The 27,798-nt window shown below is 41.1% G+C and overlaps 1 protein-coding gene and 1 long non-coding RNA gene across 4 annotated transcripts in view; one reads left to right on the top strand and one right to left on the bottom strand.

The window, feature by feature from the left end:
- GAS6 (growth arrest specific 6) overlaps nucleotides 1-17,616 on the bottom strand; it is a 40,932-nt gene extending 23,316 nt beyond the window's left edge. The window contains exons 1-4 of the mRNA XM_021545624.4: nucleotides 17,358-17,616; nucleotides 16,808-16,974; nucleotides 2,990-3,014; nucleotides 2,156-2,218 (exon numbers count right to left, since the gene is read on the bottom strand). Of these exons, the coding sequence (XP_021401299.3) occupies nucleotides 2,156-2,218; nucleotides 2,990-3,014; nucleotides 16,808-16,974; nucleotides 17,358-17,427 (325 nt within the window). The 5' untranslated portion in view covers nucleotides 17,428-17,616. The remainder of the gene's footprint in view (nucleotides 1-2,155; nucleotides 2,219-2,989; nucleotides 3,015-16,807; nucleotides 16,975-17,357) is intronic.
- LOC146768769 (uncharacterized) lies at nucleotides 17,507-27,762 on the top strand. Of its 3 annotated transcripts, XR_014949739.1 has the most exons (4): nucleotides 17,507-19,073; nucleotides 19,240-19,352; nucleotides 19,487-19,595; nucleotides 22,076-27,762. It is a non-coding gene; the product is annotated as an uncharacterized LOC146768769 (long non-coding RNA). The 3 variants fall into 3 exon arrangements; XR_014949738.1 differs by having other exon boundaries at nucleotides 19,240-19,595; XR_014949737.1 differs by having other exon boundaries at nucleotides 17,507-19,352.
- The last annotated feature ends 36 nt before the right edge of the window (nucleotides 27,763-27,798 follow it).

Below are 27,798 nucleotides of genomic sequence, written 5' to 3'. Positions count from 1 at the left end.
AACTTCATAAAATGCTAGGCTGCAAATAATTACACTCAGTAATTTAATAGTTAAAAGCAGGCACATGTGACCTAACAAAAATATAATTGAGTTTTTAAAGGCCATGTGTAACTTCATTTCCCAAAAGTCCTGTAGAACTTTCCAAAGCCTTGTAGAACTAAATCCTTAATTCCTAGATGACCTTGAGGATGTCTTTTAGAAAAAGATCCAGACATGCAGAGAAAGTATAGGTATCCATGTGTAAAGTAAGCAACTATCTGCAAAGCAATTATAAATACTCATCACAGTCAATGAAGATAGTACAATAAACAGAGTCTGTGGAGGGACTCAGGTCTCCTCAGAGAAGACACAGTTTGGTTGGGGGAATCCCTCTAGAACCAGAGGAGATTAACTCTCTGCTGACTGTGATGGGAATACTGCTCATTTAAGCACCCAAGCTGGAAATCCCTATTTACACACTGTATCAAATCCTCTGAATCTGGAGCTGAATCCTAGCTGTAACCTGATCTCAAGAGTTTATGAAATCAGGAATCCTCACATATTCTGTCTAATCTGTCTAATTACTGTCATACTTAAATTTTTTACCTTTTTTCCAGTATAAACTATATTAGTCAATCACTCTCCAGCCCTTTGGTTGTTCAATATCTTTTTACAACAAAAGAACCTTTCACTACCTTGTTTTGAGAGGAGAAAGGTGGAAAGTTAAGAAGAAAGGTTTGGAAGTGTCTTGCAGGCACAAACCCATAGAGCTACATAGTCATTTGGCAGCATCTGTGAAAAATTAAGAAACACACTAGAATTGGCCAAGCACTAAGGCTGTCATTCTTCCAAGAGCATTTCAGGCTCCTTCTCTGTTACTTTTCCTGTGAATTGGCTAGACAAAACTCAGGCATTTAAAAACCTTTTAATATTTTAATGGGGGAAAATATTATAATTTTCTTTCCAAACCACTGCATCTGCAATGGGCAGAAATCCCTAAAAACATTTATTCAACTTTTATTTTTTTCAGATTTTTTCATCACTACCCTTTAGACTCTCATTTCAGAGACCTGATTAGTTGTTTGGAACAAGTGTTCCCAGTCAATATCACCATTTTCAGCAGAAACTCCTGCCTCTTTGCTGTGCCACATGCACAAGTAAATGTAAGCATTCAGCCTCACATCCCACTTTGGACTAGCTGGCATACTGAAGCCAACACAGGTACTACAGGTCTGAGAATTCCCAGTTCAAAGGACTCAACATCCATAAGTGACACTGCTGCAGTATGTGAGGGAAATTCTTCACATACCACTTACTAACCTTAGAATTCACTCTTAAAAAAAGGTTGTTTTAATGCAGTTTATAAATGTGAAAAGATGACTAAATATTGATCTTGCTTTGGTAGCACTTGTATGAACACATGACTAATTAAACGTGATCACAATAAAAGACTGACACCCAGGACTGAAAAGAAAATAAATATACATACATCTGATTTTCTCCACATTTGAACTGCTCACAGGATATATTTAGAATACTTATGCAGTTTTCTACCTTTAGCATTGCAAAACTGCAAAAGGCAACTAGAAAGGTATTAAGAATTAATAAGAATTCATTAAATTTTCTTGTGTAATGTTAGTGAAGAACAAAAAAACCCTTCACACTCTACAAAGTTATCAGTTTATACTCCAAATTAATTTGAGGTTTTAAAGGTAGCAATATTCAAAGCATAGTCACATGATACATGAAACTGATCTATTAATATAAAGAAGGCTGGGACAAGCCTGGCTTGACTTTAAACTTTTCTTGAGGTTCCTAAATGGGGTAAGCCACAGCTAGCATTTAAAATAACAGAAATCGAGGGGTCCAACATTGTGTATAGCCTTATGGTACCTCCTAGCTCTTGTCCCTCTTGCTTCTCATATTATTCAAACTTTGGGAAACTGGTGGGAAAGAAACTTGCACCGTAAAATATCAAAGCACTAAAACAGGACAGCAAGACGGCATTAGGTTATAAAATGGGAAAGATTTTGTTTAGTGGTATGGAGTCTTCAGCCTGGAGAACAGGAAGACCAGCACTGAAATACTACCAAAAACAGAGATGGGTGAGCTAGTCCCACACCTTCAGGTAGAATGAGAGAAATTTAACTACAAAATAAAACCCAAAAGTGCTTACTATGAACACATGTAAGGAAATCTGGATTTCTCGTATACGGCGACCCATATTTCTGAATACAAGCTGAAAAACAGAAAATGAAATTGTTACAGTGGTGAAGGACAACAGTTCAAAGCACATAAAATGATACCTAGCCTGCAAGGATTTGGAGGGTAGATACAAAATCTATGCAATATTATCATCTCTCAGGTGCCTTAAAATTCTGAAATTCATTAAAATATTTTAGCTTTGATGTACAGCAGTTAAAAGCCATTTGAAGAAGATGATCACTTAACCAGATGCTACTATGGTTCTAAAAATATGGTGGTAGCAACTCCAATTTGACCAACTAAACTTCTTAAAATATGTAAAAAGCACACCGTTTTTTCTCCCACTGTGGCATTTGTGATCTTAAATATATCATATTTAACACAAACAGAAAGTAGTATGATGCCATGACTATGATACAGTCAATAGAATAAGGCAGTAGATCAATCAGGCACCTGTTTATTTTTAAACGGAGATTAGTTAAAAACTAACTTAATTAAAAATGGAAAAAAGTAGAAAACTACAAATTATTTCATAACACTGCAAGCCACAGATGCATACACAACATCAAGATTTTAACATGCAGAAAGCACATAAAGCATCTCTGTCTGCAAATGTACACATAAGTAAAAACACACACCTCAAAGTACGATTAGAAACATAAAGTCTATCTTAAAAGTTAGCAATGCATGTTTATTGCAATCAGATTTCCATCCCTTTCCTTAGCAGAGACTTCAGCTGTGACAAGCTCCAGTGTTAGGCACATACCAGCACTCCTACAAAGTAGAAATAGAAGCTGCAACTCACCCAAGTATTTCGGGTAAAAATAATCCTGTAGAAAAAAAAAAAAAAAGCAAAGATTTATTGAGTCATATTTGCTTCTATTTTCATACTATTTAAGACCTGCTGTTACTTTAGTGGTCTTGTACGGCAGTTGTTTTACAATTCCAAACACCTAGTTTCCTTTTATTCTGAACTAGGAGCAGCACAGTATTATACATGCATTTTGTCATTTGAAAAGCAAAGGAACATTAGCTTGTCTCAAGGTATTTTTTGATGGCAGCTGATCTGGTCAGTGACTGAGTATGAAGATACCCTCCAAGGGATAAAGCTGCTGCTGATGGTATGAGGTAGGGGAAGGAATTGAAATCTGGGGCAAAACTCCAGAGGGAAGAGTACAGGATCATTCAGTCACCCTGTGACTCCTCAAAAGCAGGTGCAGGACGTGGGCCTGAACACCACAGACCCTAGAAAAAGTACTTTTTGCTCTTACAAGGAGCACCCTACAACTCAAACAGCACCCATTGCTGTACCACACATCACATCCTGGGTTCTCGAAGAAGGGAGCAATGACACTTTGCAAGAGGGGGGAAAATTGACATCCATTTGTCTAAAGCCAGACTGCAAAGAGCATTGCCATCCCTCTCGTGCTAGCTACATGGTCGTGCATTACTGTTCCCTACTTTGCATCAACAAAGTGCAGCCACAGAGTGAGAGCAGCATCCCTGTGCTGCTGTGATGTAAATCTAACCTTGCATGTTAGAATAGTCAGCCTGGTGAGGCCTTGTGAGTCACATGGCTGCTTGCACCAACACAGGGAAACACCAGAAAATGCAGCTGTGCTGCATGGAAGAATGGGAGATTGGCTGAAGCTGGCAACTGTATCACATTCTTAAAAAATACAAAACTTCATAGCCAGGAAAAAAACTTTTTTTTCCACCTTCATGCTGGTTTTCATAATGTTTAAGTCACTAATTCAAGTGCTGTTAAAATGGCAATTGGGGCATTGAATGGGAAAAGCTTAAGCATTGTATCAGTGCTTAATTTTTTTTTTGTTTAAATAAACCACTTCTCAGCTAATTATGAAAGCATATGCACAGTATAATTCTCTTTTATGCAAGAGGAACAATATCCATATACCATTATCTTCAGTGAGATTGGGACAGTAAATACCCTGCATTCTACAAAATTAAATTGGTCTACACAATGTGCAAGAGAAGAAACTATTTTATCTTCTCCTCTTATTACAGATGCTTGGATTAGATCTATACAGGCACGTATAAACAACAGAGACAGGCACACACCATGATTCAGTTTGATCCGGACTGTCCAGTGCAATCAATTTCACTGCTGTCATTTACCAGAAGAATCAATTGCTTCTGGCAAATATGCTCCAGTTACTGAAATACACCATGTAAATATTCAGCCTAAATTATGAGAGCATCAGCAAAGAAGTAGAAGCAGCGTCTTACACTAATGTTTATTTCAATTCTGATATGAGGATGATATGCTTGGCATATTTTGGGGCTGAGCTTTGAAATGTTTCTTCAGCCTGAAATGTGTCATCAGAGCAATGAGCTCAGAACCCACTATGGTCCTTGTTCACTTTTTTTTTTAAGTTTTTGTTTGGAAAGGAGAAGTCAAAAAAAAATGCAATCAAAATAAAAGTAAATCTAAGCAGTCTAAGTATTCAGATGGGTGCCTATATGTGCTATAACTACAAACTGAACTTCAACTGGCACTTGAGGAGAAAAATATAGGGGTACGTAAAAAAATATTCCAAATATTTATTTCATTATTTCCCCTTTATTCTATGTACTTCACAAGAATGTGCAGATGTATTTAACCACCAACACGATAATCCAGACTCTGACAAGAACAACTATTCTGGCACTCACAGGACAATAAATAGGAGCTTTCATATTAATGGCTATCAGCCTAATTGCTCCATGTCAGTGGTGGCAAAGGCATTTTCTCCTTGACTGCTGATGAATGAGCTGAGTGCTAGAAAAGTGGGATAGGATTTATTTTTGTAAACGTAAGTTCCAAACTCAAACTGACTGTGTATTGATTCAATGCCAATTGAACAGCACATAAGTGAAACTCTAAGGCATTGTACCACCAGAAATTTCATTCCACAAAATATGTGGCCAAGTGATTTAAACAGGAGGCTATTACTAGAAATTTAGCTCTTCTTTCCCGGTCTTTGTCATTTGCTTATGTTATACAAAGGCACATGCTGATCACTAGCACTTCTCCAGGTTTAAGAAACCTGCTGATACTATCATTCTAAAATAAAGACACATGCTCACAGGTTCTAACATTACTCATTCTTGTATGATTAACTTTTCGTTCTTTTCCTTACTCAATTTTTCTTACAGCTGGCTTTTGTAAATACAATGACAATGCATTTACATTCACAGAAAAGATTAATCAAGAATGAAGAATGAATGATCTTACACCTTGAAAAAAGGAACCTGCTTAAACTGCAGTCCCTTTTCAAAAAACACTGATAAGAAGTTTTCTTGGTTAAAAATTCAAGCTGCGCCTAACCTGATACAGATTATTTCTCATGTGACACTGAACTCTTTAATGTCTTTTCAGTCTTCTGTGGTGTACTAAGGTTTAATGACCCCCAGATGTTAGAGAAAATTAAAATCCTATGCAGGGTTAGGTCCCTGTGAAAAGCGTGCAACTCATCTTCTTTCTACTAGAAGTGTTCAATTGTATTTTCAGGATTCTACAAAAATGCCAAGATAAATGCTTTGAGGCTTGTTAAGAAGGAGTTGGCAAAGATTCTCTGTTACTATTTTGCTGATTTTTCAACAAGCCACTTTCAATTTCAGGCTCAATAAACTTCTCACCATCCAGAAAGTCACACACCGTTCACAGGATCAAAACACAGGAAGTAATTTAACTGTTACCACTTGGGTGGCAAAAATCACCACAGAATTATGTAAGTGTTAAATTTTCTGCTTGGATTCTGACAAAAAAGGTCAACATTTAAGTGTGGTCAGCCCTTCCCCTTTAGATCTGCTTGCTAATTACTGCTGAAAATAAAAGCAGGAGCAATTGGCTTTTAAATTAAAAAGTTATAAACACATACATGTTGAGCATAAACATCCTCTGGACAGGCTGCTGCACAGACACTGACCTCACCAAGTTCTTTAATCCATCTGTCCAGCAGTAATGCCCCAGTGGAGGCAAAAGGAAGACAAAGGCTCCAGAAACTCCAACCTCCACAAGAGACCAAACATCACAAATGTACCTTCAAAAATTCCAACCTCTGTGACTCTTCCCACCAAGAAAACTTAAGTGTATTTCCACCTCTCTTCTGTGTGACCCACCAAACTTTCTCTCTGTCGGACTTCTACCTATCAACCAGTATGGTTGGGATGGTAGAAGCTACAATAGTCAAGGGCCTGGCAGCAGAACACTGGCAGCCTGTGGTGCCCTAGTAGCATGAATGGTCCTTTTGTAAATTATATCTTTTATCTGCTGCTACTACAGGTCAAACTTGTAGTATGAGCTGTAACTCACCATGAGTTACACATCGTGTGCCACCCAAAGTACAGCTCAGCAGAGATCTCAGGTAAAGAGGAAGAAACAGGAGAGACTGGGAAGTGCCTAACATCCACACATCTCCACCCTTCCAGTGGTGTGGAAAGCATGGCATCAGGCCAGCCTCTCCAGACAGGTCCTGGCTTGCTTATTTCAGCTCAGTTCCAGACCTTTCTCTTGCTGCCCAGGAGACAGAGCTGTGCTCTAAAAGAAAAGATTTAAGCTCTACAGCCCCCACCCATTTCACACAAATATATATGTACATGCTAGAAGCAAGTCTTCTGATGGATTAAATGCAATTATTTGCTTCCACAGCAGTGTTGCAAGATGTGAGAGTGCATGCTTTTATTTCAAGGCAGAGTAACACCGAACATGGGCTAAGGTGTTCCTCTCCCACCTGTAGCTGGAGCTTACTATTACCCTGATAAAACAGCCACTTCAACACTTAGTGGGTGTACCTAAGAGAGCATAATTTTAAAAGTGTCCTCAAAAAAACTAACCCAAGCAAACAACTCCCCAAAACTCCAGGTTTTTCATTTTTGTATTTGGCTTTTTTCCTTCCAAATGATAAGAACAGTTTCTCTGGGGCCACCCCCAAATGCCACTCACTGAAACAACAGAGGAGAACAGCAACATGAAGGTAAGAATTCACAGCTGTGGAGTGGAAGGGGCAGAATGTTAGCCTCCTATGTCAGCCTCCCTGCCAAAGGAAACCTACATTGGGTCTGGGGTCACCATCTATTTTCAACTCTATGGCCAAAGTCCACAGTGGTAAAATCAAGAAGTTATTGTAATTATACAGGGTATGCATTCGTCCTGCTGCGTTTTAGAGAACATGGAAAAACACCAAATCAGAACAGGCGTTAACATGAGTCACTGTATAAAAATAGCCCTTCTGAAAACATAACAATGACCCTGTCAACACCAGGAAAATGTTCTCACTGTTGCTTTACTTTAAAGTAACTGGTAACACTGGAGACATCACAAAAAAGGGCCTACTTACTGCTTCTGTTTATTTTGCTTGAATACCAGGTCAGGTAAGACTGCAAGGCATGGAATCTTACAAAAATCATATTTGAGCTCTAGAGGCCACAAATAAAAGATGTAGTTTATAGGAAGGCTGCTCGTGTTTCTGGACATCTGTCTCTTGGTGGCCCTGCTTGGACAAGGAGGTTGCACCAAAAGGCCTCCAGAGGTGCCTGCCAACCTCAACCAGTCTGTGATTCTGTGACTGCAGTGCCACTAACACTGGAGCATTTCACCGACTTGTGTTAGCAACAGTGATTTCTAAAAAGCACTTTCTTAGTTACCTAGTTACATCTAAGAGAGTAGCAACAACTCCCACATGATGCCCTTTCCTCATTTCCATATAATGACTCTCCCCTTTCCATCAGGACTGAATGTTTGTCTTGGTTATGGCCAGACCTCATTTATAAATGTTCTTCATGTTTCCACACTAAGGGCTTGCATTATCCTTGAATGAATCACTGCTACCAACCATAATTGGCTATAATTCAGTGTTTGCTAGTTTTCAGCTATTACAACCTAAGAATGCAAATCTCAATAATGCTTGAGAACTCTCCTGCTTTTTTTAAAACTCAGCCCTAGACTTTAGGTGCATAGCAAATCTCACACTGTACAATATGGGCCTTCCTCCTCTATCAGGGCATGAAGCAGTTCTGAAATTCAGAATTTTAAATATGTAAAATCAGTAATTTCAGAATTTATGCTCAAACAAATGCCATGCTGCCTGCACAAGCTTTCCTTCTCATAATGAGGGACCCACCACTCAGCCAGGGTAGTGTGCTTCCTATTGTGCTTTGTGGCAATCTGTATTCTCTATATGAAGAGCAAAGAGAACTTCACAATTTGGCAAGTGAGGCTTTAGAGAAGCAAGGAGGTCACATTACAGTCCAAAAGAAGCATCCAAGTCTATCTCCTACCACCAAGTTACAGCTGCTTAGGGTAGTTTTTAGATATTTTTGTCCATTTGACAAGTATTCATTTCACACTGTCCGGGTACTTAGGTGCACAAAGACTGGGACTGCCACTTCTACCAAGCTGTTGAACTTTCCAAAATAGAAGCATTCAAAACCATACTGTCCAGCATGACATCTGGAGACTAGATGCCTCTGCAGAATCCTCAAGTCTGAAATAAAACCCATCTATTGTCCTAACTTCCTTTGCTCTGTTCTGGACAGCAAGATTGTTTCCCAATAGCTTACTGAGGTGCCACTTCAGCAAAAACTTTTTCTCTGCAATGAGGAAAAACCCACCAATGATTGGAATGCATAATTAAAGGGGAGAAAAAAACTACTGAAAGGAAACAAAAGACAAAAAAATGTTCACGTATGTCACAGATACTTTACATTGTGTGAAGATGCAGGGGGCACAAAGACATGATTTCCATAGAAGGCCTGATGCAAGGTTTGATTAGGCAGTAAACAGTGTGAAATGGATATAACTGGTGCCAAATACTCCAACAGAAATAATTTGTAGTGTGATTCCAATTAGTTGCATGTGCTTTTACGTTATTGTGACAGAAATCTGATCACAAATGCCTTGATGTCTCCTCCACTGCTTCAGAACTGAAAGGTTACTTTCCCTCCAGCTGCAATAATGTGCAAGATCTCAATTTCATGACAAATGTCATCTCACTCAATGCTGCTTATTTGAATCTTTACTTGTTGCAGGAGTCACAGTATTTGAATGTGGTATACTAACACTTGCTCAGACAGTTTAGTCAAATTAAGGAAACCAGTATCTGACAAAATATGTAACATAAGTAAAAGGCTATCTCTAGAACACCATCTATATTTACTCTGTAATTATTTTAGCATATTTAAAACAGAACATGTCATATATCACATCAAACATGATTTAAATATCTATGATCTCTCTCTCATAGATTCTGTGACATTTTATCCACTTTAGTTTTCCCCTTCCCTGTAATGTAATCACACTGTTTCTTTGGATCTTGCTGATCTGCAGAGGTTGCAACTTATACTAACAGCACTCAATCACATTAAGGCATTTAAGAATTTGGACTCAGAGAGCACAGGCAAGTAAGGAATAGGGAAGTGACATCTTAGATTATACCAGGCCCTTGTGACAGAATCTGATCTCATACTTCCCTGTTTATTACTTTCATAATTAAGTAACTTTTGCTTTTCTGGAATTAAACTAGAACTCTCTTTTTCAGGAATCAGCCAAATATGGTAGCTTTCCAGGAACATGTGATTCTGTGCAGTGCAAGCATGACCCATTCTCCTTTTATCTCTTCATTTCTGTACCCTTCTCTTCTGGCAGGTGTGTGCAGTGAAGACAACACCAACACTTGTTCCCCTCCCTGGGTATCCTCCTTACTTCCCAACTTTGCTCTTCTTCTAGTTCCCACTGCTGATGCTCAAAGGAACAGGAAGAAACCACAAACCCATCAATAAGTAAATTTCCCTGCAGATATCCATGCATGGGGACCCTATTGAACACCAGTCATAACAAAACTGTGATTAAAGCACAGATACAGAAAGGAGACCTGCTGAAAAACTTCAATCAGATTCTCCATAATTGGTTGTTCATTCATTGTTTTGACAGGCTGAGCTGTGACTACCATTTCTGTTTCTCTTCCAGCACCTGGACTTCCCATCCTAACCTCAGGCTGTCCTTTCCACTGTGTCAGTCCCCACTGGCCTGGGGAGCCAATTCAGCTGCAAAATTACCACTTTTCTCTGCATACTACTTTCCTTTAGGTTAAGTTACTTTAATTGGTCCACACAGTCCCCCAAATTGCTGTGCAAGAAGGGTGAAAAGAACAGACAAATCTTACCTCTGCTTATCTCTACTAGAGCAGATGAATCCCCAGTGTGAAACCAAAGGCTTGAAAAGCAATGTGAGGGGAGAAGTAAACCTTGATACTCTGCTCCTTCTCAGTTTCTTCCAAATCTGTGGTCATGCTTCCATCCTTGTTCTTCATACTTAGAGGAAAGTGACTGCTTGTAATTCATTAAGGTCACTCAGAGTGTGGAACACACCTGAATCACAGCTGGCAATTTATATACATTCAATATTTCTCTCGCCAGATTTTTAAGCAGCTGCACTAAAAAATTATATTAATTCCCCGTAGGCTGCTTCTTTTATTTTTAAATTTAAAAAAAAATTAAATTAGTTCATGGCCACAAAACTGTTTTCTTAATTTTTAATTGTCTTTTTTCCCTTCTCACGTACTTATTAAAACTTATTTTACTACTCTAGAAAACTGACTTACCCTAACTTCATCTACATTTTCCATTATCATCCATCTTGAAACCAGTGTAAACCCCCCTCTACAATTTGTCATTCTTGGCATGTTCTTCCACCCTATCTTCAAACAGCCCCCTAGCAATTAGTCCTTTTGTCTTCTTTTGCTCCTTCCCTCCTGCTGCACAGGACAATTAGCATGCATTACTTCTGTGATGTGGTGTGTCAGTATTTCCAGCTCTATTCTGAATTTCTGGGCTCCTCTCCCATGAGTGGAAACTGATACAGATCAGGTAGGTATGAGTCCAGCAGAGTTGATGGAGTTGTGTCTGCTTCCACCAATGGCAAACTTCACTCACCTTTCTCAAAAACTTTTGATAAAGCAACATTTAGCCAATAAATGCATAACTTGCCTCTTAAGGCAGGCAGGAGTATTTTTGTCATCCTCCTGCTACTGAACACCACCACTGCCAACAAATACTGTGTCTGTACTGCAAAGTACATGGGTGCATCCTGGCCCACAGTCCCAATCCTTTTGCTTTGCAGACCAGTTAGACCCAGGTTTTGGTACAAAGCTCCCTTGTATTTTATACCAAACTACAAGGAGAAGGAAAGAAAGGGAAGGGAGTGAACCTGGTAGACACACAGATCTCATCCCTGCAGGCTGAGATGCCACTGTGGCATATACCTGGGCACTCAGGTTTTTGCTTCCTTTTTCTCTCCTTCAACCCATTCCTGGACAAAAGTCTAGGTATCCCTGTATTTTCTTTCTCAAAAGCTATTAAGCAGGTATCACTGTGCCTGGGAGCCCATTCTTACATGTATCGAGTCCAAGCAGGTTAAAACATCAGCACAGCATTTTCCAATACTTCTTTCTCTCTCTCTGCACCAACAAGAAGAGATAAAGAAATGTATACAGCTATAAATCTCACCCTTTCTCCATGCTCTGCCAAAATATCAAAATAAATCAGTATATTGAGAAGAACTTTCACAGCAAATAAAAGCAGATTCTTGCCTGGTTATTAAAAGAATATTCTATACCGGGATTATGACATCTGTATCTAAAGATGATATCAGTATTTTTCATGTCTAGACTACACAACATTCACTAAATTACTTAAAGAAATTTTACACCGCTTTACTCTCCCAGTAACTCCTCTCCTCCCTCTACATGCCTTCATACTTTACTGATTAATATTTACAAGTGTGCATCTACCTTGTTATTCTTGGAAATAACATCTAAACATTGCCTGACAAGCACACCTCCTAAAAGATCAGAATGAAGTTTGGATGACCCTAGTCCAAGGATGAAGGTCATCTGTGTTATCAAGACCATGTCATGTTATGGTGCACATGAAAAATAAAACCAGTGAGCCATCAACATGCTGAAAAACAACCAAACTGACCCTTACCACACCCTATACATTGCTTCATCTGCATTTCAGCTTCTCAATAAACCCAGCCTAGCAGAAAGAATGCTGACATTGCTGGATGTTTTATTAGGATCAGTAATTTTCAAGACAAGATTGCTAAAAGTCCCCAAAAACTTGGTCTGGTGTCACTGCTGCCCTTGCCATGAGTGGGACAGAGGGGTAGATTCCTCTTCAGTTCCAAGTAATGCTGTGATTCTCTGCCAATGTTTTGTGTATCTGACAAGCCGTAGATTTAAAAAAACATTTTGGATTCAAGTCTCTCAAAATCCAGATTTTTCACGTGTCTGCCTATGAATCAGATGTCCATTCTGCAGGCACATGGAAACCAGCTGGCTTTCCACAGTGTTCTACTGAGGGCCAAATCCATAAACAGTAAACACAGGTGGCCAGCCTGACCTACATCAGCGTTTCTCGTGTGCCTAACATTTTTTAGCATAGTAATTTCTATGGTGAGGTGCAGGAAGAGCAGTAATTCTTCAGCAGTAACAACAGCAAGCAAGATGTGCAGGGACGGGTGCTGTGCTATCATACCAAAGGATAAGAGGCTGCATTCAAACATCTTCCCTATGCTGAGCCTTTCAAAACAGAGAAACTCCTTGCAAAAGGACATGTTTTTCTTCAGTGAAATGCAATGTTTCTAAGAAGATCCCGATCTACACTCCCTTCTGCCCTTTGTTTTACATGCTTGGATGACCAGATTTTTAGAACGGGTCAACCAAATTCCAGAGCAGTTTATCAGTCACTTAACAAGCTGTAATACCTTGACTGCATACCAAGGTCAAATATTTCTGCAGTGCTGCTTTTATAAGGCTTTGTCAACATCTTAAATAAGATAACATTCTTATCTCTGTATCCAAGATATTTTGAAACTTCATCCCATCTATTACACCGCACATGTATTTTGAATAGATCACATTTAGAAAAAGTCTGCATACCTCCCATCAAGATGTTTTCCATCCTTCTTTTTTTTTACCACTATATTATCTTTTAATTTTTCTCTTTGGCACCTCTAGCATAAATGAAATTACAAAACAGGAACCATCCCAGAATTTTGCAGTAATGTTTAAGGATGCTATAATGAGCTTCATGAAAAAGGTAGGCTGCAAGACTCATTAATCCAGGCTACTTGCTTTTACCATGTTTAGTCATACAAGTGGCACAGACTGAGTTTTGTTCTGCCTCTTAAAAAAAAAATCTAAAAATGTTGCAATTGATCTTCCTTCCTCTAGTCTGAGCGAGCTGATATTTATATTTTCCGTAACATAAAAGACAAAAGCTGCACTGCCCTGCACATGAATGGCTCTTGGGCCCCGCCTGGTGCACTATTCTTAGCAGCTGATGTAAGTAATGGCAAAATCCACCTTCAGGTTTCAGAGAATGTGCATCTTCTGCTGACTGCCTGCAGATGTTGTTTTGGAAAGCTGATCACTGAAACAATGGAAGGCACAGGAAAAGGGTGCTCTGGTACAGGTATGTGACACATCATTTCATTTACTGGTCTGTCCAGGAAATAGGTATCTTTCCTATTTCCTGGCTAGATGTTACAACTGGCTGCATAAAGATATGGTTTTACCTAGGAAGCATCACATGAGCTATGTTAGAGCTTTACTTCATCTTACCTCAGCTTCTGGAACTGTTTTATTGAATCAGTTAATGCAATTTCCTATCACATCTTTAAGTCATAGGTCTTAAACTTAGGCCTTAAAATTCTCCTCACACAACCACAGGATAGTCAAAAATGGCAAGGTTGGTAAGGAAGACTCATACATTTCATTAGCATCTAATGGAGGGGAAAAGGGAAGAGGAACAACACTTTTGGTCTGATATCACAAACCTTCCTTGAGGCTGAACAGAGAAGCATCAAGACTGATCAACTAATCTGAAACTAACTTTCAGTTGTCAAGGCTGCAAGACCATTGCTCCTGTGGTACAGTAAACAGCCAAATGCCTACATAGATACTCATCTGGTAATTTAAAGCATAAAACCTGGTAGATGCAACAAGACAGATTGTGCTGCTGTGTTTGTTATGGCTTGTCTGCATAGCCTCACAGTGCTCAGCACAGGGCAAAAAGTATTGTAGCTGTTTCTTTCTTCTACAACCTAAATAGTTAATCCATGTGACCAGGTTCAGCAGGCACTTGCAGAAATTTCATCCTTCCTAAACTACAAGGAATCTTCTTCTGTCAACAGCAATCTGTTCATTTCCCTGGTCAATACAAGTTCACTTTACCAGCATGGATCAGCCACAGCCTGGCAATACACTGAGGCATGACTGCAGTTACTGTAATACTTCAAAAATTTGCTGTTGTTTACAACAGTTGTTGGCTTTCCTAAGTCAGGTCTGTCTCAACTAGCTTCCTTCTTCTGACAGTACAACACAGCATCAGTGAAATGACAGCACAACAACTCCCTACTGTTTAAAATATACTTCCATTGTGAATTAATACTCTGTCCATGAAATCCACAGTTACTGCTGAAAGACTAGTCACCTATGCACTACAAAACAGTGAAGTCTTCCAGTGCAGAGCAGCAACAGCCCACATACATAACCTCTGCCACCATGCATTAGAAAGTTGCTACTGAACAGCAGCTGCTGCTTTCACATCACATACTGATTGCAAAAGGGTCAGGAAGGGCCATAAACCCCCTGATAGATTAAAGCACACTTGTTTCTCAATCAAACTGAAGCACAGTAATGCAAGGAGTAGAACATACTGCACTTAACAAGCAACTTTACAGCTCTTGGGAGGTTTGTGTCTCAGAAAAGGTAGGATCTTACGTCACTGCAGATCTAAGTGTCCTCATGTAGAAGGACATGTTAGGGGGCACAGACACTAGAAGCCCATCTAGCCTTTATTCAGGTTTTCAGAACAGAATGAAACCTAGCAGCAATAGCAAAGGAAATGCACCAAAAAATCAAAATCACCTGGAATAACAGAAAGCCAGCATTGTCCTACAAAACACATTAAAAGTATGATAGTGTCTTAAAGAATTTATATTATATGTGAAAAGATTTTAAACCAAAAATTATTTCACTATTGTCATTTCAGTAGGAGAACCATGCATTCTTTACAATTTACGAAGTCAGTACCAAATACTGTTTAAAACTCCTGACATATTTGTACACTATCCTACCCTTAAAGTGATCTATCAATGCATCACCTTTAGCTACCCTCTTGGCCAGCAGCCAGTTAGTAAAAGTAGTGACCTTAGATCACCTTTGGTCCAGAAGGCTATAAAATCACACTCATCATAGTTTTCCCTGTACTCACTGCTATGTGGTGAATATTTATATCGAGTTTAATGCTACATTACTCAACACAAATACAGTAGCTGTGCCAGCCACTCTCACCCCATTACAGTTATCCACATTCTGGAGTCTCTCAGTTTCTGCAGAGCAGAAGCAAACACTGCCACACACAGTGACTATGCATTCACATAAAAGGTGTAACATTAAACACCGCCTGGGCAAGTGTTCCATATTAATCTCAAAAATAAAGACTGTCAAAACCACATCACTTTGCTTTTGCTGTACTTACTACTGTCTTGTGACAGCAAGCTGCTGCACTGTCTATCGAGTGCTGAGGCTGCTAATGAAGCAAACGTGTCAAGACTTGCCTTACTGAAGCATAAAACATCTCTGCTGAGTCCCTCCTTTGCCTGTGGTTTGTGCCTCTGTGTACACACACATGTGCTCACTCTCTCTCTCTCCTCCTCTGTCCTGTCTTCTCCCTGGAGCATCATACCATTAACAGGAACATGCTGTGCAGAACTGAGCTTCAGTTTGAGCACCAAGAAAATCCACTTCCCACTGCTAAATCGATGCCAGATAGTCCTTGCAATGAGAACAGCCTATCCAAAACATTGTTGAGAGGAGGTGTAAAATGACTGGAGGAGTAAGCCAAGCTTAGTAAAGCATCCGTATGCTGCTCAAAGTGAGAGGACTGAAGTGAAAGTCAACCCTGGTAAGACTGGAAAAGACAGCTCCATGTACAGTGTGCAGTCTGTAACTGTGAATCCACAGTGTTAGAAGCAGAACCACATTTCCATATATGTGCCCTCCTGCTGTTGTAGTGACAGGTCCTGAACCTACTGATTCTAAGATGCTGACCAAGCTGAATTGGCCCCCATGGATTTAAGAATGGTTAGGACATTCGTCTGAGAAGCCTCAGTTGTGACATATGCTGCAACACTGAGGGGATTTTAAATACTGCTGGGATGGGAAGCTGGAGGGAAGAGCAGGGATGGCAAGGTATCCAGACAGAGAAGCTGTGTCATTAGGTTGCACTGGTCTTGCTTCATGGATTTGGACCATGGGCGAACAGGACCGCTCTACCCTCCAGTGACAGTCTCGCCAGCCAGCGCCAGGCTGGGCTGCTCTCTCGGACCACGCTCACCGAGGCGCTCCTGACTGGACAGCCCTGGCACAGCCCTTGTGCAGGCTGAGCACGAGTGTGTCTTCCAGTCGTTCACCTAATGGCCCTGGGTCCTCCTCCTCCAGATGCCTTTCCCAGCTGTGCCGGTAGCTGACATCCAGCCGCGGATAATGGGTGGGTGGGAGCGCAGAGCCGGACACCCACCCCCCAAATCTCCACGGCGGCCCTGCGTCCTTACCGTCTCCGGGTCATTCTCAAACACCTCCCGGGCCTCCTCCTTGCTGCAGTGCTCCTCCACGCACTCCCTCTCCAGGTGCCCTTGCTTGGTCTCCTCGAAGATCTGGTAGGCTCGGCGCTGCCTCTGCCGCAGGAACTGGGCAGCTTCCGGGGCGCGCAGCAGCACGGCTGGGCAGCCGAGCGCCGGGACGGCGCGGGGGAGGCCAGGAGCAGGACGAGGAGGAGAGGAGCAGGAGCAAGGACAGGCAGCCGTGAACAGCTGAGCCCGTCTGATCGCGCCGGATTCCCCTACCCCCACCCCGCACACTTACCGCCCCTCCGGGGGCACCGAGCGCTCTCCCTGCTCAAGGTGCCGCCCGTGGGTGGCCGCGGCCTCAGCGCGGCCCCTCGCCAGCATCCCCTGACCCCGCCGCCGCCCGCACCGCAGCCGCGAAGCTGCGCATCCCCCCGCACCCCACCCCGCCCCGGCACAGCCCGCGCTCGCACACACGCAGGGCGGCGGGGGATGCTCGGCGGCGTGCGCGGGAGGGACGAGCCCCCGCGGTACTCACTCTGCGAGGAGTCCGCCGCCAGCAGGACGAGCAGCAGGACGGCCCCGAGGGGCGCCGCGGGATGCGGCATCACGATGCGGCGGCGGCCGGGGCCGGGGCCGGGAGCGGCGCGGGCGGCGAGCGCGCTGCTGCTGCGGGAGCGCGGCGAGGGAGCCGCGGAGCCGCTGGCCCGCCCTGCCCAATCCTCGCCCGGCACCGCCGAGCCGCTGCTCAGGGACACCCCTCGCGGCGGAGCTGCCGCCCGGAGCGGCCCCGGTACCTGCCCGGCCGCCCGGGAGCGGCCGTGCCGAGCGGCGGGGGCGGGCACGGGAGCCGCGCCGATGGGCGGCCGGCGGGGCGCGGGGAGCGGGCGGGGAGACTGCGCCCTCACCTCCCGGCACATCGCTTTAATAGCTCCGGGGCTCATCAGTAGGAAGGCAGGAGCTGGCACCAAACCCAACTCAGTCCTGCCATAAATTAGAAACTTGGGTTCTCCCCACGCACCAACAAAGGTTTTCGTCAGAAATGCATTTTCAATTTGTTCTAGTATTTTAGGATGAACTCCCCAGAAAAGAGATTGTCTTTTTGTTACCAATATGTTGCAAGCCATGCTTTACTGTCCCTCGTCCATCCGTAGTTCCACGGGACACTTCCACTGTTAGCTGTAACCTAGAGCTGTGGGGTCAGAGCTCAGAGGTGCTCTTAGGCTATCTACTGCCACTGCTTTAAAGCCACCCTTCTTATCTGTACTGCTCTGTCCAAGGGTAAGTATGACAGATAGCTCCAGTAACACCATGTCTATACATTCTTCAAGAAATCTTCAGTGGCATAATTTGTTTCGGAAAAAGAACTTGTCTAGTTTTATTTTGTTATTTAGATATATCTAATGCAGACTTTGTGTCTCCACAATAATTACTGCAAATATAACTAATGTGAACAATGTATTCATATCACATATAGTTGAAGTAAAGTAGGTGAAAACAGAAGAGCCAGCCTCATTCAAAGCAACTGTCCCTAGGCTGGTAACTTCTGACAATGGCCAATAGTAGAGACACCATGTAAGAGGTATAAAAATATATAAACCACCATTATGTGGCCTTTTCTTTCCGTTTTCAGCTCCTGGGTGGACAGGAAAAGCTCTCAGGTGAAATCTGTGTCCACTGCAACCCTAACAGCCACAAATGTACCACTTCTCTATATTAAATAGCTTTTTGAGCTGTTGGTACACCTGGCCTCCAGGAGTGGTGGGAAGGTCTGAAATTTGCACAAAGGCTAGACAGGAATTTTTTTCTCACTAGTTTTAAAACCAGTGCTTAAAAATTTTACAAGGTACTTGAATTTTTGTCATCTAAGAAATAGTGAATGATCATGCCCTATTTATTTTTAGCATACCAGTTTATTGACCTCATGTGATTTAATCCTTTTTCCTGAACTATGGAGCTTTGGTCTTTTACTTGTTTCCAAACCCCTTTGAGCTAGCATTGCTCAAAGGAGCAGTCCTTCCAGTCCCTGTTGCTTTTTTCTGTCCTTTGGCCACATGCATTTCTTGTGCTAGTATGCTGCAAACTCTATCAGAATAATCCAACAAAAATGATTAATTTTGTTTCAGATAGTTCCCCCACTGAGCTGCTGAACAGCTGCACAAACACCAAAAGGGAGAGGCTTTCAGGGGTGACAGCGAGTAGCTGCAGGCAAAGAAGCTTGGGCCCAATTTCATCAGCAAAGCTGGCCAAAATGGTTTGTGAAGCTACAGCTGAAGGCAGAGTTTTCCTAGGACTGGCTGCCACTTTTCTCCCTCTCTCATGTATCTCCCTGTCTACACCCACAGATGTGACTGTGCCCTTTCAGCTCAGTCACCTGGCAGGAAATTCTTCCTTTTTTCAGTGTGTGTGTCTTCTACCAGGTTACTGTGTGAACCAGATCAGTGACAGCATGAAGAAGTGTGGAGTGGGATTACAGCAGTAAATCCATAGTCTGCTCTGAGATTGCAGCCTGAGCCCATCAAAGAGAAGCCCTGTATGCTTTCTATTTATACTTCTTTTCAGACAATGTTGACAAAACTACATACAATATTCCAGATATGATATTATAGCAACAGTGTCCTGTTTCTTTCTTCTGTTTTTTTCTTACTATTTTCAAACATTGCATAGGTTACTTCTTGAGCTGTTCTCTCCAAAGAGCCATGAACAAGAGGTCCGAGATCTCTTTCCTGAGTGGAAAACACTTTCCAGAGTGCTGATTTACCAGTGAATACAGAAGGTGAGGGCTTTGTGTGTCTGTATATTAAATTTCACTTGTCATTTATTACCCTGTCACATGAAGAGAGTTATCAAGTGATACAGCCAAGCTAACTGAACAGCTTTTTGTTGCCAAAACAGGTTGCCCCACTCTGCCTTCCCTCTATGCTTCCATGTTATCCCCAGATGTGCAATCTTTGTACACTTTTGTCAACGATGTGACCTCTCAGCAAGTCAATTCAACTCACTAAGCCAAGATAAAGTTGATTTTTTTTTGCTAAAAATCTTCTGATAATCTGGATTACCAGTTTAAGATTTGTCTGTTCAGATGAATTTTGTATTATCTGCCAACTGACCTCATGGCATTAAGCTTCTCCATAAAATTTCTGAAGATGTTTAACAGCAGAGATTTTTGTGGGTTCTGGAAACTGCATTATATTGTGTAATATAGTGATGAGATTTCTTTCTTTCAGATTTTTTTGTATCCTTTTCTGTTTATCTTATATGATCACACTTGGAGAGCATATGGTAAAAGACCAGCTCAAAAATTTTTTAAAACCCAAGTATCTAATATTATTAGAACCATCCTTATCTAAATAAATATCATTCCTTGAATCTCAAATGGATTTGCAAAACAAGACATCCTTCTTGGTATGCAATGCTGATTCTTCTCCAACATATCATTCATTTCACCAGTTCTACTCTTTATTATGTTTTCCAGTAAGTTACTTGGCACAGACATCAAACACTGATTCTAGTGAGCTCTGAAGTCTCAATAGTTGTATTTTCCACCTTCCATTCTTCTGGCATGGTAGCATTTAAGGCAGATTTAAGCAATGAGTTGAATGAAGTAACAGTTTAATTTTCTTCAGAATTCATGAATTTTTTTTTTTTTTTTTTTCTATCTGGTCTCAGCTGTTCCAGTAATGTCTTAGGGAACATGAAAAACAGGATAGAAAAATAATGCTGAAATATTAAAACAATATTATATTAACTGCTTGTACTCTCAGCATGTCCCATTTTAGACTCTCTTTTGATTTTAGAGTAATCTAGACACAGATGTTCCCAAATATAGATCTGAACATGTAGGATTAGTTTCCATTGGTTTTTAGACACTAACCAGAAATATGCATCAAATTTAACAAGTTTTGAGAGAAGTGACTAAAAATACAGCCAGAAGGTGTTCATTAAGGATCAAAAAATCTAAGAGTGATTCATCAGTTCACAGACCTTGAGACACTTACTCCAAATTCCAATGAATGTCCTTTGGTTTCTCTTCCTTGATGAATCCCAAAAGAAACCAGTGCGTAGTGTGTAGACAGGCTGCAGAGGTGTAGCAGAAGGTTTAACTGAGCAAAGCTCATTTGGGTTCCTGCCACTAATTACATTTGTAGTCACCAAACTGCAGAATGAAACTAAAATGTCCTAAGAAGAGTATATAGGCCTCACAACTTTAGAGCTGAAGAAGCAGGGCAAGGAAGCAGGTGAAGGGTCTGGAGCACAAGTCTTATGAGGAGTGTCTGAGCGGGCTGGAGTTGTTTAACCTGGAGTAAAGGAGGCTCAGGAACCACCTACAACCACACTACCTGAAAGGAGGTTGTAGTGAGGTGGAGGTCAGTTTCTTCTCCCAGCTAACAAGACACAGAACAAGAAGAAATGGCCTCAAGTTGTGCCAGGGAAAATTTAAATTGGATACTGGGAAAAATTTCTTCACTGTAAGAACAGTTGGGCATTGGCACAGAAATAGCAGAATCATCATCATCCTTGGAAGTGTTAAAAAAATGTGTGGGTGTGGCTCTTGGGACATAATTCAGTGGTGGACCTGAAAGTGATGGGATACAAGTTAGATTTGATGATCTTAGAGTTTTTTCCCAACCTAAACAATTCTATTATTCTATATACTCATTGTGAACAAGAGGAAGGGATTCCCAAGCCTGCCCTTCCTTCCTTTTATCTGTCCTCTAGGCAGGGACATTATGAGGTGAACGTTCTTGACTTCTGAAGGACCCTCTCTTCTGTGTAAAGTAATTTTCTGACCTCAAGGAAAAATTGGTTAGACATGTCCTATGAGTTGTCCCACACTGCCAAAGTATCTCAGATTTTAGAGCAAGCAACTGTTTCACATGCTCATTCCACAGTCATTTCCCATTATTTTTCCTTTGAAAGTATTCCTAAGGTGTTGTTCCTACTTTTGCTTGTATTTTATGAGTAGAAGGATATGAGATTACATCAGAATATTTAAGAAATTAAATGATTGTGGAAGGCAGCATACTTAATCAGAAAATCTCACTGAGAGCAAGAGAGCTGATTCCATGATCCTTGACTTGAATGCAGTATAGGCTGGCCATATGCCAAATATACTCAGCATATTAAGATCTGGAACTTGCTACTTAGTTGTCAACTATGATTCACAGATTGATGCCAGGAAATAAGCTGGAAGTTTCAAAGACAAGGAAGTTCTGAACTGTCATCTTGTTCTCTCTGTGCCTGTCTTGGTTCCAGGTGAATGAGATTTCCTTTCATTAGAGGTTAAAATGGTGGCTGAAAATGGCTTTAGGCACTAGCAAAACCAAGTTGCTCATCTGGACAGTGGCACTCCCTCTGCAGCAAGCAAGACAACGAGCAAACTCCTGGGCAGAACAGGCCACTGCCATCCACAGCTGAACTCTCAGACTAAAAAGCACTGACCAACAGCACAGACCTCCAGCCAGAGCGTACAGGACATCATGGCTCCTGGTTTGTTATATACCTCTGCAGGACATCGAAGGGTTGAGGTGGGGATATTTTCTGTGCAATCTGAGTCACCACTAAGCACCTTGAGACAGGGAGCCCAATGGGGCTGTTGTACTTATCATGACAAGATGTTATGGAGAAGATCTTCAATAACTGACTCTGCTTTTTACTTCTTACTCCCTTTCAAAAAATAGCTTTTCTTTTCTCCATTTTTGAAATGACCTCCGTATGTCTGGGTTGCAACCATTAGATTGTGGACTTAACTACATTGTGGAGGAAGCCCAGTTCCTTTTATCTTTCTCCTGCCTTCACATGTCTGTTATCCAGTTGAGGATATTAAATTCAGTTCTAATAGATTTCTTGCTTGATGATTAAGCACCTGTTGTACCATCACTAAATGACTCTCTAGTGTCTTCTTATGTCATCATTTGGCAAAAGAGTTTTGTAGAGGTTGAAAGATACCTTGATTTCACCACATGAGACAAGGCAAAGAAGGGAGCTCACAAACTGGAGCTATTGTGGGCAGACAGACTATAGAATGACTCTAGAATGCCCCTGACAGGTAATTTATATCAAAAAAGTAGAATCCCAAATATCCTACTGTCTTCACACACACACACACACACACACACACACACACACACGTGAATCTTGCTTGTATGGAAAAATCACACAAAAATTCCTTACTGAAACAGTGTCATTTTGAAGACCTGAGGATTTGTAATTTTGTTCCACCCAAAGATGAAAAAGCTCCTGTAGCAGTGTGTGTAGCTTGCTCAGGTGGACCTCAGTTAATTAGACAAATTATGGGTTCCCACACTAAAAATGTAAGACTTCTTTTTGTCATCATCAGGAATTGAACCCAAACTTCAAGACAAGAACATTCCATGGTACCAAGGCAATCCTGCTGCTTGGGAAACCCATTTGGTAGACCCATCTGGACCTTCTCCTAATGTGCCAGTGCCGCAGATGAGCTGGAGCTTTTTGCACATCCTGCACCTTCATTTTTAAAAATAGAGTTTTGAACACATCAGCTTCATTTAATGCCTGGCTGTTAAGTGAGTCAAAATAAATTAAAATTGTGAAGTATTTATGATGATGAGAAGTGAAATTTGGAAGGTAACAAAAAAATAGAAAAAAAAAAAAATAGAACGTGAGCCTTCTGAGAACATTTCCAGGCACTCAGTGTAATGCTGGGTAGTCATGCAGCTCCACTGAAAGATGTTACTGATGCATAAGTGAAACCTTATTCCAAGACACACACTGATGCAGAATGAGAGTGGTGATGAAAAAGAATGTCAGAAGGATGAGAAACTGCAACTAAAAGCAATTAGAAGCTATGCTTAGATTCAGGCTATTTTCAGATTCAAGGATAAATACAAAAATCTGCTTTCTCCTCTTCCAAATAGAAGTCCTTCATGGAGCCACACAAATATGTGCCTTTGTTTAGATCAGGCCAATATTTTTGTGTGAGAAAGTGAAATTTCCCAGAGGTCTTTAATAATGTCAATAGCATAAAATTCCTCTTCTCTGGTGTGTTCAAGTTTAACATTTTCTAATAAAAAAATCACAGAAAAGGTGTCCTTATACTGAACAATTATTTTGAGTGATTAGCATATATTAAATAAAGAAGAAAAGGATTAGTTTTCAAAATGTGCTTAATTCTAGTGATGAGGAAATGGATGAAAAGAATAAGTAAATGTAGATTAGAGAGAGCATGAAAGACTTGGGTAAAAAGTGGAACTGAATGCATGGAGGGAAATACAGAAGAAAGGTTGTTCATCTTTCACACATGTCATTTACTCAAAAAGAAATGGCATAAAAGACTTTCCAATTAATGTCTTGCTTCAATAAGGGATCCAAATCCTTTTTCCTGACAGTGAGACATTATGCTGGAGGGAGAAGGAGAAAAGCTTCTTTTCTCCAGGTGCTAGTCATGCCCATGTCCATATGCTGAACTGAATGACCAGAGGAATAGCCTTTGCAAGGGGCCAATTCTCTTCAGGGCATATCAGCCTTCCTGCTGATATGCCCTGAAGAGGGCAGTTTCTACAGTTGAAACAACTGAATCTTGCTTTGAAGCATTGCACCAACATGGACACTTATGTTTCTTCTCTTTTCTCTGATGTCCTCAGCCCTGTGGAAATGCGCTGAGCTAAAACAAGGGACACCCTGATGATGAAGAAATTATCATGAACTGTGTGATTGTCAGGAAAAAGTTGAGAGAAAATGCAGTATCAGCAGATAGAGCCCAGTTCTGACTCATACTGAGGACAAGAGTTCAACAAGTCTGAATCCCAAACCAGATTCAGAGTAGGAATGAACTTTTGAGTGATGTAAGCAATTTCATAATCATTGCTGGTGGACAGGACTTTTTGTTTTATTTAGGCCATTGGTATAGGAATTTACCATGAGGTCATCATGACTTCTATTCCTATGCATTCTACATGTGCTTGTGTCCTAGGGGATTTTTAGTTGCTGGAATAGAGCCTAAAATAAATATAAATAAATTCAAGGGTGACATGAGGAGGAGAACAATATCACAGAAAAACAATAAGAAAAAATATAAGTCCATACAATGTGTTCTACCCAACAAAACCTCCCTGGGAATAATATAAACACCAAGATGGCAAGTGGAGTTGCTGAGACATTACTTGAGTTGGAGCTGTCTCTCAAAGGCAGGAGGGAGAGTACTGATATTCATTGCTGCCTGTGGAAAGGACTTCTCAGCAGAAGACCATAATGTTTCTTTATTCTCATTTAACTCAAAGCAATAAAAAAACCCCATCTGTATAACACAATATAATGGGACAGTGAGAGACAAAACCAGATTTTTAACAAGATTTAGCTCTTGCCAATGCTCCACGCTCTTAGATGGAGCTCTGCTCTGAAGCAGCCTCTATGGATCAGTCTGGGCTTGGAGGGAGGGAGAAGAGCTGTCACTGTAGAGCAGTTCTCAAACCCTGATCCCTGGGGCAAGCTGCTGGTGGTTGGGAAGAGTTGCCTGGTAACAAGGAGCTGCTGCCTTCTCATTTCCAGCTGTTAAACTGCATTGGAAGGAGCTGAATAATACCAGAATAGAAACCCAGCTTATAATTTGTGGTTTAATGCAATGGAATAGGAGTAATGTTATGGCATCTCTAAATTGTTGAGGACACGAGTCTTTGCAGTAGAGTTCTAGCAGGTCCATGCTGCAAAATGGAAACAAGTTTCTATAAACTTTTATTGATCAGCTTCTTGTTCCAACAAGATTTGTCAGTGGAGTGCTGGTGTTGTAACATCTGGTGTGTGTAAAGGATGGGGAAAAGGTAATGGGGATTTTAACAGAGCATCACAAGAAACAGACATAACAAAGAAAACAAAAATTATTTTCTGGAAAGTGTATGCAAATACATGTATTAAAATATAAGCATTTATATTTCATAATTGAATGGAAAATGCAATAGCTGATGTGCTGATTTCTCCATCCAAATGGAAATGTGTATGTTAAGCTATTGGTAATAATAATAATAATAATAATAATAATAATAATAATAACAACAAGGGTCTGAGTTTAATTCTAAAACAGGCGTCCAGCTTTCTTTTCTGGAAGAGAAATTCTAGCTGTGCAGTTTGAGAGGGACTGAGACTTGAATGAGGCCTGTTGACATCTCTGTGGGAGACAAAAAATGGAAGGATTAGTCCAGAGAAGAAGGTTATCCCACTGTAAGACTGTCATCATTGAGGGAAGGAGTTTCAGCATATGTTGTTGGGCAACCTGTAATGACTGCCATGAAGTTTCCATCTTCAAAAGCTAGAGGAAAGAAGAATGCCTGCAAAAACCCAAAGCAGCATACAGAAAGGAGGTGTGGGGGTGGGGGGGTGTGAACCATCCTCTGAAGTCCTGGGAACAAAAGGTGACATTGATGTGGGCTTTGGCAGGGAAGGCAGTCATGGGGCCTGCTTAAATTCTTTCGAAGGGTTGTAAGCAACAAAAAGAAAATATCCGCTTTGGTTTAAATTCAAATAATCATAGTTCAGTGTGCTGTTTTGGCTGGGGTAGAGTTAATTTTCTTTGTAGTTGCCAGTATGGGGCTATGGCTAAAACAGTGTTGATAACTTGGGACATTTTAGCCATTGCTGAGCAGGACTGGCACAGCACCAAAGCCTTTTGTGCCTCTCACCTCACCCACCAGTGAGGGGGCTGGGGGTGCACCAGGAGCTGGGAGGGGACGCAGCTGGGACAGCTGACCCCAAGTGGGCAGAGGGACTATCCCACACCATATGGTGTCATGACCAGTAGATAAAGCTGGGGGAAGAGAAAGGAAGGGGGGAATGTTTGGACTAATGGTGTTTATCTTCTCAAGTCACCATTACATGTGATGCTGCTCAGCTTTCCTGGGCTGACTGGATACCTGCCTGCCCATGGGAAGTGTGAATGAATTTCTTGTTCTGCTTTGCTGGCCTGTGTGGCTTTTGCTTTCCCTGTTAAACAGTCTTAGCCTCAACCCATGAGTTTGTCACTTTCACCCTTCTGGTTGTCTCCCCCATCCCATTGGGGAAGAGTGAGTGAGCAGCTGCATGGTGCTGGAGTTCAAGCATGACATTCAGAAATGTGTTATTTTAACCAGGAAAATTAGGGAGGGAGAGGGATATCTAGGGGAAGTATGACTTCCCTTTTCCATTATAGATTGCTTTGAAAGATATGGTAATGTCACAGTACATTGCTAGTGAGAGCTGGTTTTGAGCCTGTGTTGTGCTAATTTTATCAAATACCAAAACCTTCAAACATTGGTACTTAAAATGGGCAAGATATAAGTCAAGAAAATATATTTGATTAGTGTGCAATCTGATCTTTAGTTAAATGTAACAATGTTCTCTTCTCTACAAGAAATCTTTTGTGCTTTAGGAAGAGAGTGATAGCATGAAAACAAAAAACAGGAGTACAAAACCAAAAATAAAACCAGTCTGTACCCCCATCCATGGATGCATACAAATATGAACAGATATGTATCTCCATATCCATGCATGTGTTGCCATGTCCCAGCATCCTACAAACAGAAATCACTTAAGCTTCTTACAACAGTCCTCTGAGACAGGAAGGTATTATTCCTGTTTACAGATTAGAAAGCAACAAAGTTCAAAGGTAAAACCCAGGGAGAGCTGGAATTGACTTTAATTTTTTAAAGCCCAAGGTGGGGGTTTATGTCCAAGATTTATGATACCATCTTTTCTTTTGTTGTTTGAACTTGATTTCAAAATTTCTATGGCAAAGAGGGAAAAATCATGGAATAGAATAGTATTCAAATAAAAGCAGAAAATTATTTTTTCCCTTTAAGTTGGGAGAGTGAAAATTTTTCCTTCATCTTAGCTTGCATCAGAGCAGTAATTTGAAAATGAAGTGCTGATTGTTCAAAAAGAAATTTAGTTTTGCTCTCATTGATGCCAGCTGGGTCTGCAAGCTCTACCACAGGAGGAGATGAATAAGTGGTTGAGAAAACCTGAATGAATTA

Source organism: Lonchura striata, chromosome 1 (assembly GCF_050655825.1).
Source record: "Lonchura striata isolate lonStrDom1 chromosome 1, ASM5065582v1, whole genome shotgun sequence".
NCBI classification, from domain to species: Eukaryota; Metazoa; Chordata; class Aves; order Passeriformes; family Estrildidae; genus Lonchura; species Lonchura striata.
Note: the sequence above shows the minus strand (reverse complement) of the source record. Positions and strands in the feature narration are given on the sequence as shown.